This window comes from Macaca mulatta, chromosome 9, assembly GCF_049350105.2.
Source record: "Macaca mulatta isolate MMU2019108-1 chromosome 9, T2T-MMU8v2.0, whole genome shotgun sequence".
In the NCBI taxonomy this organism is placed as follows: domain Eukaryota; kingdom Metazoa; phylum Chordata; class Mammalia; order Primates; family Cercopithecidae; genus Macaca; species Macaca mulatta.
In genome coordinates, this window is record NC_133414.1 from 81,840,003 (window position 1) to 81,856,828 (window position 16,826).

At 38.7% G+C, this 16,826-nt stretch overlaps 2 protein-coding genes across 24 annotated transcripts in view; one reads left to right on the forward strand and one right to left on the reverse strand.

Moving 5' to 3' along the window:
• Window positions 1–5,959, forward strand: part of HERC4 (HECT and RLD domain containing E3 ubiquitin protein ligase 4) — a 152,642-nt gene extending 146,683 nt beyond the window's left edge. For 19 of the 20 annotated variants that reach the window (XM_077944928.1, XM_077944935.1, XM_077944939.1 and 16 more), the window contains 2 exons: window positions 2,756–2,858; window positions 4,766–5,417. In XM_077944928.1, the coding sequence (XP_077801054.1) occupies window positions 2,756–2,858; window positions 4,766–4,974 (312 nt within the window). In that variant the 3' untranslated portion in view covers window positions 4,975–5,417. Of the gene's footprint in view, window positions 1–2,755; window positions 2,859–4,765 lie in introns of all 20 variants that reach the window. The other variant, NM_001257578.1, reaches the window with a different exon arrangement.
• A 1,890-nt stretch (window positions 5,960–7,849) lies between these two features.
• The window catches only part of SIRT1 (sirtuin 1), a 36,606-nt gene continuing 27,629 nt past the window's right edge, over window positions 7,850–16,826 (reverse strand). For 3 of the 4 annotated variants that reach the window (XM_015147516.3, XM_015147517.3, XM_077946705.1), the window contains 2 exons: window positions 13,544–14,101; window positions 7,850–9,972 (listed from right to left, as the gene is read on the reverse strand). In XM_015147516.3, coding sequence (XP_015003002.1) covers window positions 9,644–9,972; window positions 13,544–14,101 — 887 coding nt within the window. In that variant the 3' untranslated portion in view covers window positions 7,850–9,643. Of the gene's footprint in view, window positions 9,973–13,150; window positions 13,194–13,543; window positions 14,102–16,826 lie in introns of all 4 variants that reach the window. The other variant, XM_077946704.1, reaches the window with a different exon arrangement.

The window sequence follows — 16,826 nt, forward strand, 5'->3', positions numbered from 1 at the left end:
AATCCCAGCACTTTGGGAAGCTGAGGCAGGCGGATCATGAGGTCAGAAGATCGAGACTATCCTGGCCAACATAGTGAAACCCCCGTCTCTACTAAAAATATGAAAATTAGCTGGGTGTGGTGGTGCGTACCTGTAATCCCAGCTACTCAGGAGGCTGAGGCAAGAGAATCGCTTGAACCTGGGAGGGAGAGGTTGCAGTGAGCCAAGATTGCACCACTGTACTCCAGCCTGGTGACAGAGCAAGACTCCATCTCAAATATATGTATATATATTATAGTGTATTTATACTTATAACACTTTGATTTCTTCTGTCGTATATCTGATTCATTACAATTTTAGTGATTATGATTTGGAGCTTTAAATGTTCTTTCTTGACCAGGACATGTGTGCACATTTTTACCAAACCATTTAGAGATTTAAAAGGAAAAAAAAAAAAATTTTAGCCATCCTCTTTTCCTTCCCCACTAACATGCTCACAGTTTAATAAATTGAGTGCTAGAATTAAAGCCGTTTTCTTCAAACTTGCTTGCAATTAACAGCAAATATTTTGCAGATCTGAATTATTGAGAGTTCAGTGATTAAGATAAATCATGGCTACAAATAAGGAGAGTCCAAAATTCAAGAGGCCCAGTAGCAAGTATTTATTGAGTCTCTACTGTATGCCTGATAATGTGCAACTGAAACTATGCAAGAGATTGAGGAGGGGGCAGGAAATAAGATAGAGACATGGTCTTTGCCCTAATAAGGGAGCTAGAAATTAAATGCTTTATACACAGTTTTGATGAATACAATGAAAAAGAATTTAGTGAGTGGTACATAAGGAGGAACCTAATCTAGGCTAGATGAATCTGGGAACGCCTCTCACTAGATAGTAAGCTCCGCAAGGCTAAGTGAGGATTCTGTTCACTGAGGTTTTCCCAGGGCCAAAAACATTGACTACAACTCATATTTGTTGGATCAATCAATGAATGAATTAGATGGCATTTAATCTGAGCCCTAAAAGAGTAAAAATTAGCCTGATGACCAAAGAAGAAAGGATGTGTCTGAGTGGTGTAGGCTGAGGAAACAGTACGTCCAAAGGACCTGATGCATCTGAAGAACTGAAAGTTAAGGCCAATTGTGGCTGGATAAGAACAGTTCACAATATAAACTATTTCCTCTCTGCTTCCTACCACCTTCTCTCTTAGTACTAATTTTTTTTTGGGTAGGGGGCAGTGGGGATGGAATTTCGCTCTTGTTGACCAGGCTGGAGTGCAGTGGCGCAGTCTCGGCTCACTACAACCTCTGCCTCCCGGGTTCAAGCAATTCTCCTGCCTCAGCCTCCCCCACGTAGCTGGGATTACAGGCATGTGCCACCACGCCCAGCTAATTTTTGTATTTTTAGCAGAGATGGGGTTTCACCATGTTGGCCAGGCTGGTCTGGAGCTCCTGACCTCAAGTGATCCACCTGCCTCGGCCTCCCAAAGTGCTGGGATTACAGGTGTGAGCCACCACGCCTGGCCAGTACTAATATTTTTGAAAGGGGAGATATATTACCCCAAAACTTACTGGCTTCAAATTACCTCAAAACTTATTGGCTTCAAAATAACAATGAAACTTTGTTGTTTTATAGTTTCTGTGGGTCAGGAATTCAGGAGTGGCTTAGCTGAGTAGTTTGGGCTCAAGGTTCCCTCATGAAGTTGCAGTCAGAATATTGGCTGGCGCTATAGTCGTCTAAAAGCATGGTTAAGGATAGAGATTCACTTCCAAGGTGGCTTACTCACCTGACTGTTGGCAGGGACCTCAGTATAATACCATGAGTACTTCTCTTCATATAGGGATGTTTGAATATCCTCATAAAATGACAACTGGTTCCCCCCAGAGTGAGTGAACCAGAAGAAGGGCTGAAGCCATAGAGGTTTTTGTTTGTTTGTTTTGTTTTTGTTTGTTTGAGACGGAGTCTTGCTCTGTCACCCAGGCTGGAGTGCAGTGGTGCGATCTCGGCTCACTGCAAGCTCTGCCTCCTGGGTTCACGCCATTGTCCCGCCTCAGCCTCCCCAGCAGCTGGCACAACAGGCGCAGACTACCACGTCTGGCTAACTTTTTTTTGTATTTTTAGTAGAGACAGGGTTTCACTGTATTAGCCAGGATGGTCTTGATCTCCTGACCTTGTGATCCGCCCGCCTCCACCTCCCAAAGTGCTGGGATTACAGGAGTGAGCCACCGTGCCCAGCCATAGAGGTTTTTTTTATGATTTAGTCTCAGAAGTCATACGTTCCTTATATTCACAATGTCCTTATTACACACGGGCATGAATACCAGGAGGCAGTGCTCACTGGTGGCCATCTTGTAAACTACCTCAGAAAATTTTTAGTGTCACTTAGTACCATATTTTTAAAAGGAGAGATAAATTTTAATGTTTGACTTCTGTTCATGAATACAGAAAAAGGAAATTTTCTGATTATCACAGATAATTCCATGTCAAACTTTTAATGGTCCTACAACATTATTTTAGTAATTCTAGTTTCTCTTTATTTTACTTTTGAAGATGATAGTATCCTATCATGTTATTTGAAGTGCTGGGAAAGATTTCTGGTGATTCTTACGTATTTCTTCTTCACCTGGAACTAATAACTTCAAATTGTAAATGTCCAGGAAACAGTGGGCAATCCACTGAATTGCACGAGTTTCAAACTCCTGGACCATGTTAGCTTTATGTGCTAATATATTAGCCAGTGTGTCCCTTCATACTAATAAAAGATTATGTTGTTTTTAGAATACAGAATACAAAGGGGAATATTGGGCAGAACATCCTACGATAAAAATTTTTTGGGAAGTATTTCATGAATTACCATTGGAAAAGAAGCAGCAGTTTCTGTGTAAGTATTTCTAATTAGTTGTGTACTTTATGAGTCTGGAATCTAATTATGGTATTATTCCAAAGTCCTGTTTTTAATATTCAAGTAATTTTTTTGAAAAAGAACTGATCTGCACTCTTCAGTACATGTATTTTCTTATTTCAAAGGCTAAATTCAGTTTGCCTCCAAAATAGCATTGATTCATTCTATGAAGTAAAACAGAAGCTAACTTGGAAATGAAAGCAAACTATAGCTATGTTACAGTTACAATAAACTGGTTACAATAAACTAGGATTGTAGAACTCCTTTTAGATTTCTAAAAAGATCTCTGGAGTATAGTCATCCTTTGGCATACATTGGGGGATTGGTTCCAAGACCTCCCTGCCAAGGATACCCAAATCCAATATACGCTCAAGTTTCTTATATAAATTGGCATCGTATTTGCATATAACCTATGCACATCCTTATACTTTCAGTCATCTCTAGATTAGTCATGGTGCCACATGATGACTTTTCAGTGAACGAGAGACCACATATATGATAGTGGTCCCTTAAGATTATAATACCTTATAATAACCTACTGTACCTTTACTGTGTTTAGATACACAGATACCTACTGTTATGTTACAGTTACCTACAGAAATCAGTACAGTACCATGCTGTACAGGTTTGTAGCCTGGGAGCAGTAGGACTGTATCACGTAACCTAGGTGTGTAGTAGACTGTACTGTCTAGGTTGTGTAAATATATGATATTTACACAATGAAATCGCCTAATGATGCATTTCCCAGAACATATCCTCCTCATTGACACATGAATATACCTGTATCAATACCTCATACAAAGTAAATGCTATGTAAATAGTTGTTATACTGTATTGTTGAGGGACCAGTGTGAAGAAAAAAAGTTGACATACTCAGTGCAGTCACAAGCAGCCATTTTTTGAAAATATTTTCCATTTGCAGTTGGTTGAATCCATGGATACACAATTCACAGATACGGAGGGCCAACTGTATTGCTCTTTTCTCTGTTTGGTCTTCATTTTCTTTTTGCTTCAAGACTAAAACTTTGGCAATTTCTATATAAAATAAAGCTTTTTCAGGCTTTAGTTCCCTCATTTATAACTGATGCCTGAGTATCTTTCTTCTGTTAAAGTCTGTATTCTAATTGAAATTTGGCTTATTTTTAAAGTTGTCAGAATTTATGTGTCCAAATCAGTGACATTTCCTTTGATACTCCTGCTGTTGCCAAGAATGTTTTAGCAATCTCTCCGAGAATCTTGGTCAAATTCTTCTGCATGTCATAAGGATGAGAAATCATTACTCTTTAAGAGTGTTTTGAGCCTGGGCAACATGGCAAAACCTCATCTCTACAAAAATTAGCCCTGGGCTTGGTGACACGCACCTATGCTCCCAGCTACTCCAGAAGCCGAGGTGAGAGGATTGCTCGAGCCCAGGCAGTCGAGGCTGCACTCCAGCCTAGGCAACTGAGCAAGGCTCGTCTCAAAAAAAAAAAAAGAATGATTTGAATTTTGGCTGCCCATTATAAATTTCTGATTTAAAAAAAAAAAAACAGAAATGAAGCAAATAGAAAATCATAATCAAAACTGCATTTTTATTTGGTTTGTCAACTAGTTCTAAATGGCTTTTTCCAAAAAAGGGCTCTCAAAATGTTTTGGCAATGACAATACTTATCAAACATGTATTAAGCACTTCCTTTGTGCCAGTATTAAGATTATACTTTTAAAGAAAAAATATTGTGAATGAGCAATTAGAATGTGTCTCAAAAAACTTGTCTTCCACAAATTAGGGAGTAAGTTAACACATTAGAGCAGATGTTAATGTGAAGCTCTGCTGTAGTGACTGTACAAAATATGACTTGCTACTTTTTGTTTTGAAGTGGTTGACTGAATGGTTTCTTTCTTGGCAGTATTTTTGACAGGTAGTGATCGCATTCCTATTCTTGGTATGAAGAGTCTGAAACTAGTCATCCAGTCAACAGGAGGTGGTGAGGAATATCTCCCAGTTTCCCATACTTGTTTTAATCTTCTGGATCTTCCAAAATATACAGATAAAGAAACTCTACGCTCTAAACTGATCCAAGCTATTGATCACAATGAAGGCTTCAGTTTAATATAACTTTGGAGTTCAACTATCCAGTTTAGTGCAAAAGCATTAAACTATTTGTGTTTTTCTTGTGGTGATGAATTCAGCAAGGTGACAGAGGTACTATTATAATTCTTACTTGCAGAATGTTCAATCTACGAGTGTTCATGGAAGTCAAAACATTAAAGGAAAATGAACAAACTGTTAATATTATTGTACAGAACCATGGATTTTTTTGACCATCTTCCAATAAACATAACAAGTATTGTGAATACATTAAAGTTCTACTAACATGAGTTTTAAGAGTTTGCATATTTCAGAAATGATCTGGTGTGAGTGCATGGAAATATTGCTTAATTTTTCTTCAATCATTGAGTGAAAAACCTTTAACTTTGGCCTGCAATAGTCATTTCATTATTTTTTCATTTTGTAAATAATGTTAAGTTTTGTAATAAAATAGTTATGTTCTGATACCAGTACAGTTTCTATGGTTGTAATTGAACTTGAGCAGACTTTTAGAGGTTAAAAATTATGATTTAAATCTTACTCTGAAACTCTATAAAAAGAAAAAAAAGGTAGCATGGTGGAAACACGATCTTTTTTTTGCTAGAATGTCTTTGTGCAAACCTAAATCACAAATAGGGAATATACTACATAACCTGCAGTTCTTTTCTCTTTTGTGAATCCTGACATGACATGCTGATAGATGGGGGATTGTTGATCAGAGAACTTATTAATATTTAGTACTGGAAGAACTCTGTCTCCACAGTTGCCAGTAATAGAAAGAAACATTGGCTACTATGAGCACCAATCACTGGCTTATAGCTTTCAAAAGTATTGATGCTGCAGGGCTTTAGAGCTATTTCCTTGAATTTAAGAAACAAATCTTAACGGTTTTATGGTGCTGATGCTTAGTTATCTCATGCCATTAAATTGTAAAAGTGAGTTGATGCAATACCTGTGACTTTCTGCTAGAATGCAAATATTTATTTTTTAAATTTATTTTAAAATGCCGTGAAAACTGTTTAATAAAGATTTATTGTTTTAATATTTAAACTTTCAGTGGTTCTCATATAAGAGTCAAAATTTTTCAAAAAGAGGGATGGCTCAGGGAAGGTCTCTTAAATTTCAGATTGCTTTCTATTCCCATACGAATTTATAGAGGTCCGCAGTCTCTTAACCTGTAATTCTAAAATCTAAAAAAACTGAAAATATTGTCATCTCTCACTTTGCAGAAAAACCTGATCTGAATTGTTGAAGCTATTTATGGTATTCACTAAATAAGACTATGACCCCTGTGGGTGCTTTAAAAAATTCTTTAAAATTCGTAATTCCAAAATGCAAATAAGCCCAAGGGGTTGGATGAGGGGTTGTGGACTTGTACTTTTCAGTAGGTCAACTTAAGAAACTATTGGCGAACCATGGAACTCTTCTATAGATAGAAGCACTAAAACAATGTTCTCACCTAAGGTACTTTTCCTCAAAGTAGTGGCATTCTTCCCCATGAGAATGTCTCCACGTACCTGATATTATACCATATTCCCTGTTCGTCCACTCCTTGAGGTAGTAATTCTTTGAATCAAAAACATGTCAGATGCTGTTTCTCAATAGTAGTAACCTTTGTATATTATGAAGCCGATCTGTGAAATAGCAGGCACTTTGGATTAATAGTTCCATGAACAAATACTGTAACAAGAGAATAGCATCTCATCCGGGAGCACATTGTACAAAGCTTAATTTGGGGACACTTCCTCCCTGTTACTCTAGACTATGATACAGTATATTAATTAACAGCAAGGAGATTCATGGTGGAAAGTTAAAATACCATTGAAGATTTCTGAAATTGCCATTTACTTTTAAAAAACAAGAAAAGTCCCGAGCTTTGTAGATAAGAACAGCAAAGCTGCAGATCATTTGCTAAATTGTAGGGACTTTGATTATTGAGTTGGCTAAATACTTAAGTATTTGGCCTCCACACATCTATTTGTAAGGTACAAATATATAGTGTGTTTGTAGCTCTCCTGTCTTAAGTCATTCAAGCTAGTAGCCATTGTTCAGGATGATTAAGACAGCAGAACCAAGACATTCCTTTCAATTAAAAGGAAATAAAAACCAGAATGCAGGCTGGGCGTGGTGGCTCACACCTGTAATCCCAGCACTTGGAAGACTTGAGGCGGGCAGATGGCTTGAGTCTAGGAGTTCGAGACCAGCCTGGCTAACACGGTGAAACCCCGTCTCTACTAAAAATACAAAAAATTAGCCGGGCGTGGTGGCGGGATTTCACCATGTTGGCCGGGCTGGTCTCAAACTCCTGACCTCAGGTGATCTGCCCACCTAGGCCTCCCAGAGTGCTGGGATTTCAGGTGTGAGCCACAGCACCTGACCAAGTTACACATACATTTTAAGGGGAACACTGCTGGCCTCTTCAAGAGTACTTTCTCCCTCAAAATAAGTAGGTTCTCAGGTCAGCCTCAAAAAGTTGATACCAAATGTCGTCTGTAGTCTTTGGACTTAAAAGACCTGGCATCCAAGAACAGATTTTCAGTTAACCCAGCCTTTGTATCACATGGATTTTCACTATCCACCACTTCCTGTTCTCGAATCCCAAACTTCTGGTCCTTTATCATAGGACATTGTCACATCCTTCTTAGGCCCTGCCCTGCCTTTTCCCCACATTTTACTTGCTCAGGCCTCTAGCCTAAAATGGTTGAAATAGTTCTGAAATGCTTGGTGGTGATGCATCGCCTGCTACGATCAGCACCATCAGTGTTTGCAAGTACTGGTCTGGTGAGACTAATGTAATAAACTGAATGAAGAAATGTAGTATGAGAAAGAAAGCATCTAATACTATAGCATTCGAAGCTGTACAAATTCTGCAAGATTTAAAAATTATATACCTTAAACAATGTAAGTTAACAGAAAAAAGTCAAATGACAGTTTTAATAGACTTTAAAACAGTGTACAAGTAAAAAAACACTGGTTTTGTATTTCAAAAGTTGAAGGAAGATATCCAGTCATTAAACAGTCTACAAAACATATGCCAGTAGATTACATAAAAGACTATGTACAATATAAAAAGAGCTGAAAACAGTCTTCACTGTAAAAATAATTTAAAACAAACTTTTCAATTTAAAATATTATCTATAGCACAAACACATCATGCAAATGGAAAACTAAATATACTGCATTCTTTAGTGTAGCCAAATAAATTCAGATTCAGACATCTTTTAAGTAGGGAAATGGCCATTCAGATACGATTTTTTTTCTCTGGCAGTAATGGTCCTAGCTGGGTATTTTATGCATAAAGAACAGCTATATTTCAAACCCTTTTTATTGTAATAAATACTAAAGCAACAGAGGAATACTTTATTAATTTGGGAGTAATGTTCAAAAATGGTCTGAAAAATAAATGCTTACGGTGCAATTTCATAAAGTAAGAACTTCTTGAAAGACTAGAAGCTTTTGCAGCTGAGAAAGTTGATCTCTAGTTTTAAGGCAGGCTAAGCTTTTAAATAAAGATAAATTATAAGAACTAGTTTCATTCATTAACTATTCTGCTATTACAAGTTACATCATGTTCATCTCCATAATACTAGGCTAGCAGTTTGGTATTTAACACCAAATCCTCCCAATGGAAGGAGACATGTACTTTCTGGCTGAGTTATAATTAACATCTTATTACTTTGGAACTGTAATCAGGGGCCTGTTGCTCTCCTCATTAATGGAAAACAGCAGTCCAAAATATTACACTCTCCCCAGTAGAAGTACCATTATTATAGATTCGGAAAGGCTTTGCATATTCACATTTTGGCAGTTTAATACTTGTGGAAAAGATCAATGCAAGCTCTACCACAGTGATAGGTATTTAAACAACAATGGCAAATATTTCAAAACTAAGGGGATCCAGGCAGGCACTATTGTTTCTAAAGCAACTGAAACATTTCCAAAGCATTTATTTGTTTTTCAGGTTAGTTTTATGAGCCAATATAGACATTACTACATGTCCACAGGAAGTACAAAAGCCATCTTCATTTGAACATAAATACAATAATCCTGAAATTCTTAGCACCAAGTATTACTTTTAAAAGTAAAGACAACCGAGTGCCCTCCCACCTATTGTCGACTTCCTTCTACTCACATTGCATGTCATTTGAGATTTTAAAAAGTTAGCTGCCACAAGTTTTGGAAAATGCCAGTGTTTAAAAATAAGTAATTGTGTTAAAGAATCAAAAGTTTAGAGTTAACAGATTTTGAGTACTTCAAACCATTCAATGTTACAAAGAAAAGTGAAAATACCATTCTTTGGTCTAGATAAGCTGTTCCCTTTACATTAATTTAACATTCCGATGGCTTTTTGAAAACTTTAAAAATGTTGAAACTCACTAGACAAAAACAAAAATTATATATACATATGAATTTATCATACAAATGAATCTTTAAAAGAAAGTTAGTCTTGACCAACAGCTGATTAAAGATACTTAGTACCTTTTTTTTAAAAAAAAAAAAAGTTAGTGTTGAATTTGTACAAGTACAGAAATAATGAAGTTAAAAATTATCCATGAAAAACAATCTATTTTACCAATCTATAAATATTACCTTTCTGGTTTCCTTGCTCTATAGAGTTCACAAGTAAACATTCATTTTGACATGCTAAAGTTCCTAATGCTGGTGGAACAATTCCTGTACCTGCACAATTATTACACTATGATTTGTTTGATGGATAGTTCATGTCTGTTACTTCCTGTTTCATAGATATAGCTTCATTAATTGCCTCTTGATCATCTCCATCAGTCCCAAATCCAGCTCCTCCAGCTCTCTCTGGAATATCAGGCTCATCTTCTAAGCCATTGTAGAATTCTTCAATTTCACTTTCATCCTCCATGGGTTCTTCTAAACTTGGACTCTGGCATGTCCCACTATCACTGTTACTGCCACAAGAACTAGAGGATAAGACGTCATCTTCAGAGTCTGAATATACCTCAGCGCCATGGAAAATGTAACGATTTGGTGGCAAAAACAGATACTGATTACCTGAAATATAATGATGAAAACGTTACTTTCAGTTTTCTAAGTCTGAGCAGTCTGGAATGAAGTGTGGGTACCAGCTCTGCCTTTTATAAGTGTCCTTATGAAAGACTACCATTAGTGTTTAAAAACAACTGGGAGGCCATGATGTGCCTGCAGTTCCAGCTACTCAGGAGGATGAGGCGGGTGGACTGCTTGAGCCCAGGAGTTCAAGGGCCAGCCTAGGCAACACAGTGATGGCCTGTCTCTTAAAAATTAATTAAATACAAGCAATACACTTAGTCCTGGGTTCAAATCTTAGTTCTGCCATTTATTATATCTTTGCAAATTTGTAAGTGTACCTCTGTGCCTCAATTTCCTCATCTAGAGAATGAAATAAATTTTCACAACCCTATGAAGGAGGGAAGTGTGAAAAATGTAGAGAACCATATTCAATAAAGGTTATTTCGGCCGGGCACGGTGGCTCAAGCCTGTAATCCCAGCACTTTGGGAGGCCGAGACGGGTGGATCACGAGGTCAGGAGATCGAGACCATCCTGGCTAACACGGTGAAACCCCGTCTCTACTAAGAAATACAAAAAACTAGCAGGGCGAGGTGGCGGGCGCCTGTAGTCCCAGCTACTTGGGAGGCTGAGGCCGGAGAATGGCGTGAACCCGGGAGGCGGAGCTTGCAGTGAGCTGAGATCCTGCCACTGCACTCCAGCCTGGGCTACAGAGTGAGACTCCGTCTCAAAAATAAATAAATAAATAAAAATAAAGGTTATTTCACCAATTATTTTAAAAAGATTTGATGAAAATGAAGTATCCAGCCCAGCCTACATTAGATACCCAATTTGTGTTCATTAAGCAACTTCTCTAAAGCACACAGGCTTTTAAAGCATCTTCATTAACTATTTTCATTTAACTTTTTTCTGATTTTAAACCTAAAATATTGTCAATAATGTAATCACCACAAATTCATAGTGTAGTCTGTAGACACTGAATCTACAGTATCACCTGTGAATCTAAATTTAGATTCACTCGAGATCTCAGGCCCCATGAGCCACCTACTGATTCAGAATGTGTGTGTATATACACATACAGTCTAAGATGCTTTTGAAGTCCTATAAGATGTAATCTGAATCCATGAATACCAATAAAGTTCTTTCTAGAGCACACCAAATCAATCCTAGCTTGGCCATTTGGGGTTTAAGTGAAAGAGTAGGATCCCTAAAAACTGATGGAAAAGTTTTCTACCCTTGAATTCACAGTATGTCCCTAACTTAACATCTCTTTTCACACATAATAAATGTAATATTTATTGTACCGTATCCCAGACTAATTCACAAAAGCCTGGTTACCACACTGGTAGGTGGCAAACCTAAAGTTCTCTCCAAAGTGGCTCTCAAACTTTTTTATACTGCATCATGACCCAATTCTCACCCTGACTACAACCTGTGTGACAATTCTGACCTGAATCCCTGAAATTTATTTCACAGTCCACTACAAATCACTGTGAAAACCACTTATTTCCCTCTATTACAACAGATACATAGTACTCATCAGTTTCCTAAGACACCACAGGCAGGGCACAGTGGCTCACACCTGTAATCCCTACACTTTGGGAGGCCAAGGCAGGCAGACTGCTTGAGCCCAGGAGTTCAAGATCAGTCTGGGCCATGTGGCAAGAACTTGTCTCTACAAAAACTAAAAAAAAAAAAAAAAAAAAAATTAGCTGAGCATGAGGGCACGCGCCTGTGGTCTCAGCTACAGCTACTCGGGAGGCTGAGGCAGGAGAATCGCTGGAACCTGGGAGGCGGAGGTTGCCGTGAGCCGAGATCACGCCATTGTACTTCAGCCTGGACAGCAAAAGCAAAACTCCGTCTCAAAAAATAAATAAATAAAAATGTAAAAAAAATAAAAATGACTGCTCCAGGTTAACTCTGTTTCCTGGGAAAAGAGATTTATGCGTTTGACACATCTGCCAAAATGACATTCAAGAAAAGTTCCCAGTGCAAGTCTTAGTGCACAAGTAGACTTTGTATATGATAGAGACGACTGTATATTACCTAAGTCAGTAGCAATTTTTCTACTTTCTGACTTCTGCCACGATTTGCAAACATAAGCATCCCTCTATGCTTTTTCTAGTTTCCCCTGGGAACACGTCTGCTCTTTTTAAATCCCTACCTATTGTTAAATATTTTGCTCCTTAGAAAGCCTTGTATAATCTAATCTCCAAGTACAATCTACCTTTTGGGGCTGGGCATGGTGGCTCACGCCTGTAATTCCAGCACTTCTGGAGGCCGAGGCGGGTGGATCACAAGGTCAGGAGATTGAGACTAGACTTACCAACATGGCAAAACCCTGTCTCTACTAAAAATACAAAAATCACCCGGGCATGGTGGCGCACGCCTGTAATCTCAGCTACTCAGGAGGCTGAGGCAGAAGAATCACTTGAACCTGGGAGGTGGAGGTTGCAGTGAACTGACATTGTGCCACTGCACTCCAGCCTGGGCAAGAGTGAGACTCCATCACCAAAAAAAAAAAAAAAAAAAAAAACCCAAAAAAAACAACCTACCTTTTGGGTGATGTTTTGTTCAAAACAATACTACTTTGTTCTTCAGCAGCACCTATACCAAAGTATTAATGAGTAACACCCACATTTATAATTACATACAACATTAATCACTGTGTCTCCAGAACTTACCACAGTGCCTAATATGAAAAAGGCCAAAGGTTTATTCAACTGAACTACAATGTATTTACAGCAAATGACTGGAATACTCAAATACAGTTGTCTAAAATTTGTCAGTTTTCACCAAGTATGGTAAATGGAATGAGACTTAAAGAGTTCTAAATTATAGCTAAGTTACAGTGGTTTTTTTTTTTTTTTAACAGTATTTTTCTAACATTAAGTTAGGAATTTCGACCAGACTACTCGGACTTAAAACATCAGCTTCCGAACAGTAGAAAGTGATTTCACGTATGTCAATTAACACTGATTGATAAAGACTATGCATGTTCTAAACAGGGTAGAAACTATTCCTATATTCAGTGGAGAAGAATCACGGATTCTTTCCAAGTCCTCAGAGGAAACACAGATGTGTTCTAAATCTCAGACAACACTGCATAGTAGTTAAGGGGGCAGGCTCTAAGCACAAATAGACTGGAATTTTAATCTGGTTCTTTCACTTCTTAGTATTTACCGTGCATGAGGTATTTAACCTCTATGGTCCTGAGTTTTCCCACCTGCAGAAGAAAATAATAGATTCTACCTCAGAAGATTAAAATCATGTAACATATGTAAAGCAGCTAACCCACAATAAGCACCCAAATCTCTCATTGTTTCCGCCAGCTAATAACCCATTCTTATTTTTCCATCCCCTAGAGAAAACATACAGAGCACTATTAAACACTTCCTTCTCTGTATTATGAAGGATACCAGAAGATTTACCTTTCTGATTACGAACTGTACAGTTTCTCTAAACAGAATCAACTACATAAAGCTACCCTATCGATTAACCTGCCGAAATAGCTAATTTTTTGGAAATATTGTTATGACAACTATACTTTCAAAATGGTTCGATTGCCTTTCTTACCATCAAGCCGCTTACTAATCTGCTCCTTTGCCACTCTACTAGGCCAGCATTTTCTCACTGTTCCAGCCACTGAGGTTCTTTCATTTTTCTCCCCAGTACTGGAACCAACATTCTTCAAATCCGGATTTCCCATGTGTTCAGCAATACTTTCAACATTCCTAGAAGTCTGTACTTCCTGTGGTTTTTCTTCCATACGACCTTTTGATTCAGACACATCTAAATCATCATTACTCTTAGCTGCTTGGTCTAAAAGTGTGACAATCACTGAAGAATCTGGTGGTGAAGTTCTTTCTGGTGAACTTGAGTCTTCTGAAATATGAAGAGGTGTGGGTGGCAAGTCTGACAAATAAGCCAATTCTTTTTGTGTTCGTGGGGGTTTTTCAGTAATTTCTGAAAGCTTTACAGGGTTACAGCAAAGTTTGGCATATTCACCACCTAACCTATGACACAATTCATTAATTATGACATCACAGTCTCCAAGAAGCTCTACATCAAAATGCAGATGAGGCAAAGGTTCTCTATTAATTAATATCTGAGGCACTTCATGGGGTATGGAACCTAAAATAGGGTGAAAAATAAAAGTTAGAAAAAGGGAGGAAGTAAGCTAATAAAACCACAACAGATACATTACACAAAAATCCAACAAGGGCTTGAGCTCCAAATTTCCAAAAAAAACCCATGAACTAAATACTTCACCAAGCCATTACATTTCATCAAGCAAGCAGATAGGCAGTTAAATGTCTTTTATAAAACGTTCAGGTTCTGCTCCTGTCACCTGGTTACCCCTGAGCAATATTCCCAGACTTTCCCACTCTGAACCTCAAATTTCCTTGTCTGTAGAATGGGGATAATAGTACTTTTCCACAAGACTGTGAAGATTAAATGAGTTAATAAGTCAAGTGCATAGAAGAGTTCTTGGCACATAAATGTTCTACTTAAGTAGCTCCTGATATAAAGAAGGTGAGCCGGGTGCGGTGGCTGACACCTGTAATCCCAGCACTTTGGATGGCCGAGGCAGGCGGATCACCTGAGGTCAGGAGTTCAAGACCAACCTGACCAACATGGTGAAACCCCGTCTCTACTATTAGCCGGGTGTGTGGTGGCGCATGCCTCTAATCCCAGCTTCTTGGGAGGAAAAATGCTTGAATCCAGGAGGCAGAGACTGTAGTGAGGAAGAGACTGCAGTGAGCCAAGATCATGCCATTGCACTCCAGCCTGGGCAACGAGGGAGGCAAGGAGGACGGGAGGAAGGATGGGAGGGAGGATGGAAGGATGGGAGGGAGGATGGAAGGATGGGAGGGAGGATGGGAGGAAGGAAGGACGGACAGAAGGATGGACTGATGGGAAGGAAGGACGAATGGACAGAAGGACGGACATACAGAAGAAAGGAAAGACAAACAGAAGGAGGAAGGATGGAAGGATGGAAAGATGGAAGGAAGGGAGGAAGGGAGTGGGGGGGGAGGGGAGGGAAGGAAAAAAGTCATACAAATAAATTCTACACTATTGTAAACCTGTTTCTTTTTTTAATTATCTTTGCAACACACCATACTATCCCACAGAAAGCTTTCGAAATAAAAAACGGGGCGTGGTAGCTCATGCCTGTAATCCTAATGCTTTGAGAGGCAGAGGAAGGATCACTTGAGGCCAGGAGTTTATGACCAGCCTGGACAACAAAGTGAATCCCGTTTCTACAAAAAAAAATTTTTTTTCATTAGCCAAGCATGGTGTGCGTGTGTGATCCTAACTACTCGGGAAGCTGAAGTGGACGGATTGCTTGTCCCCAGGAGTTCAAGGCTGCAGTGAGCTATAACTGCACCACTGCACTCTAGCCTGAGCTACAGCAAGACACCCATCTCTTAAAAATAAAAATAAAAAAAGCTTTTAAGCAGAGTGCCTCTGAATTTGCTTTAAAAAGAGTAACTCAAGAACAAAGGGACTTGTATATTACATTTTCATGTTTCATTTAATTGCAAATTGTCTTGTATTCTACTTTAACAGAATTTCACAGCTAATTAGGTAAGACTGAGTTAACTGCTAAAGCCACAAGATATGGGATAGACACAAAATTGAAGAGCTTGACTCCATGTTTCCTTCAACTGTTTACTCTGGCTGCCTTGACTGCTGATGTGGGGTCTAATTAAATTCTCCGGCTAGGGATTTAATATTGTTTCCTGTCCTCTTTCTCTCACTTGTGAAAGGATACATCTGATGCAACTGAAATCTCTCTCTCTCCTCCTCCTCCTCCTCTGATTCTAAACTAGAGGAGAGAACAGTATGAGAATACATATGACAAAGAAATGTTCCTGAGAGTAACAGGGATTTAAATTTTATGTGAACATTTTATAAACACACCCTTTTGGGTAAACTAGACCAACATATCACCATTATGACTTGGCTATTATTACAACAAGAATGAACCAATCATTTTGAGCCCCGAAATTCCATCTTACATGGTACGTTACACTTCTACCTTCTACCAAACTATATATTTGAATTTATTAAATGTGAAATCAATTAAATTTGAAAGATCAACAACTGTAATCTTAAGAATAAAAAATAGGATTAAGGACCATTTCATAAATTAATTGATGCTAACATTAAAAACACATTCCACCAAAAAGTCTAAGTTACACTCTTTACCTTTGTCTTAATTTTTCACATAAATCAGAAGTAGAGTTTAGCATTACTTGTGGGTTTTTTTGTTTTTGATTTTTTGAGACAGAGTCCCACTCTGTCGCCCTGGCTGGAGTGCAGTGGCACAATCTCGGCTCATTGCAACCTCTGCCTCCTGGGTTCAAGCGGTTCTCACACCTCAGCCTCCCACGTAGCTGGAACTACATGCGCACACCACCACGCCCAACTGATTTTTGTATTTTTAGCAGAGACAGGGTTTCACCATGTTGGCCAGGCTGGTCTCAAACTGCTGCCCTCAAGGGATCCACACACCTCGGCCTCCCAAAGTGCTGAGATTACAGGCATGAGTCACTAACGTTACTTGTGTTTTGACAACCCTCCACACCCCATCAAAATGTCAGATTCACCAGTCTCAATGAACAACAATGCCACATAAAAAATAGTTGAGCCAGATGTGGAGGCTTGTGCCTGTAATCCTAGCTACTCAAGGGGCTGAGGCAGGAGGATCCTTGAGCCCAGGAGTTCAAATCCAGCCTGGGCAACACAACAGGACCTCATCTCTACTATAAATAAACAATTTCTGGCCGGGCATGGTGGCTCATGCCTGTAATCCCAGCACTTTGGGACGCCAAGACGGGTGGATCACCTG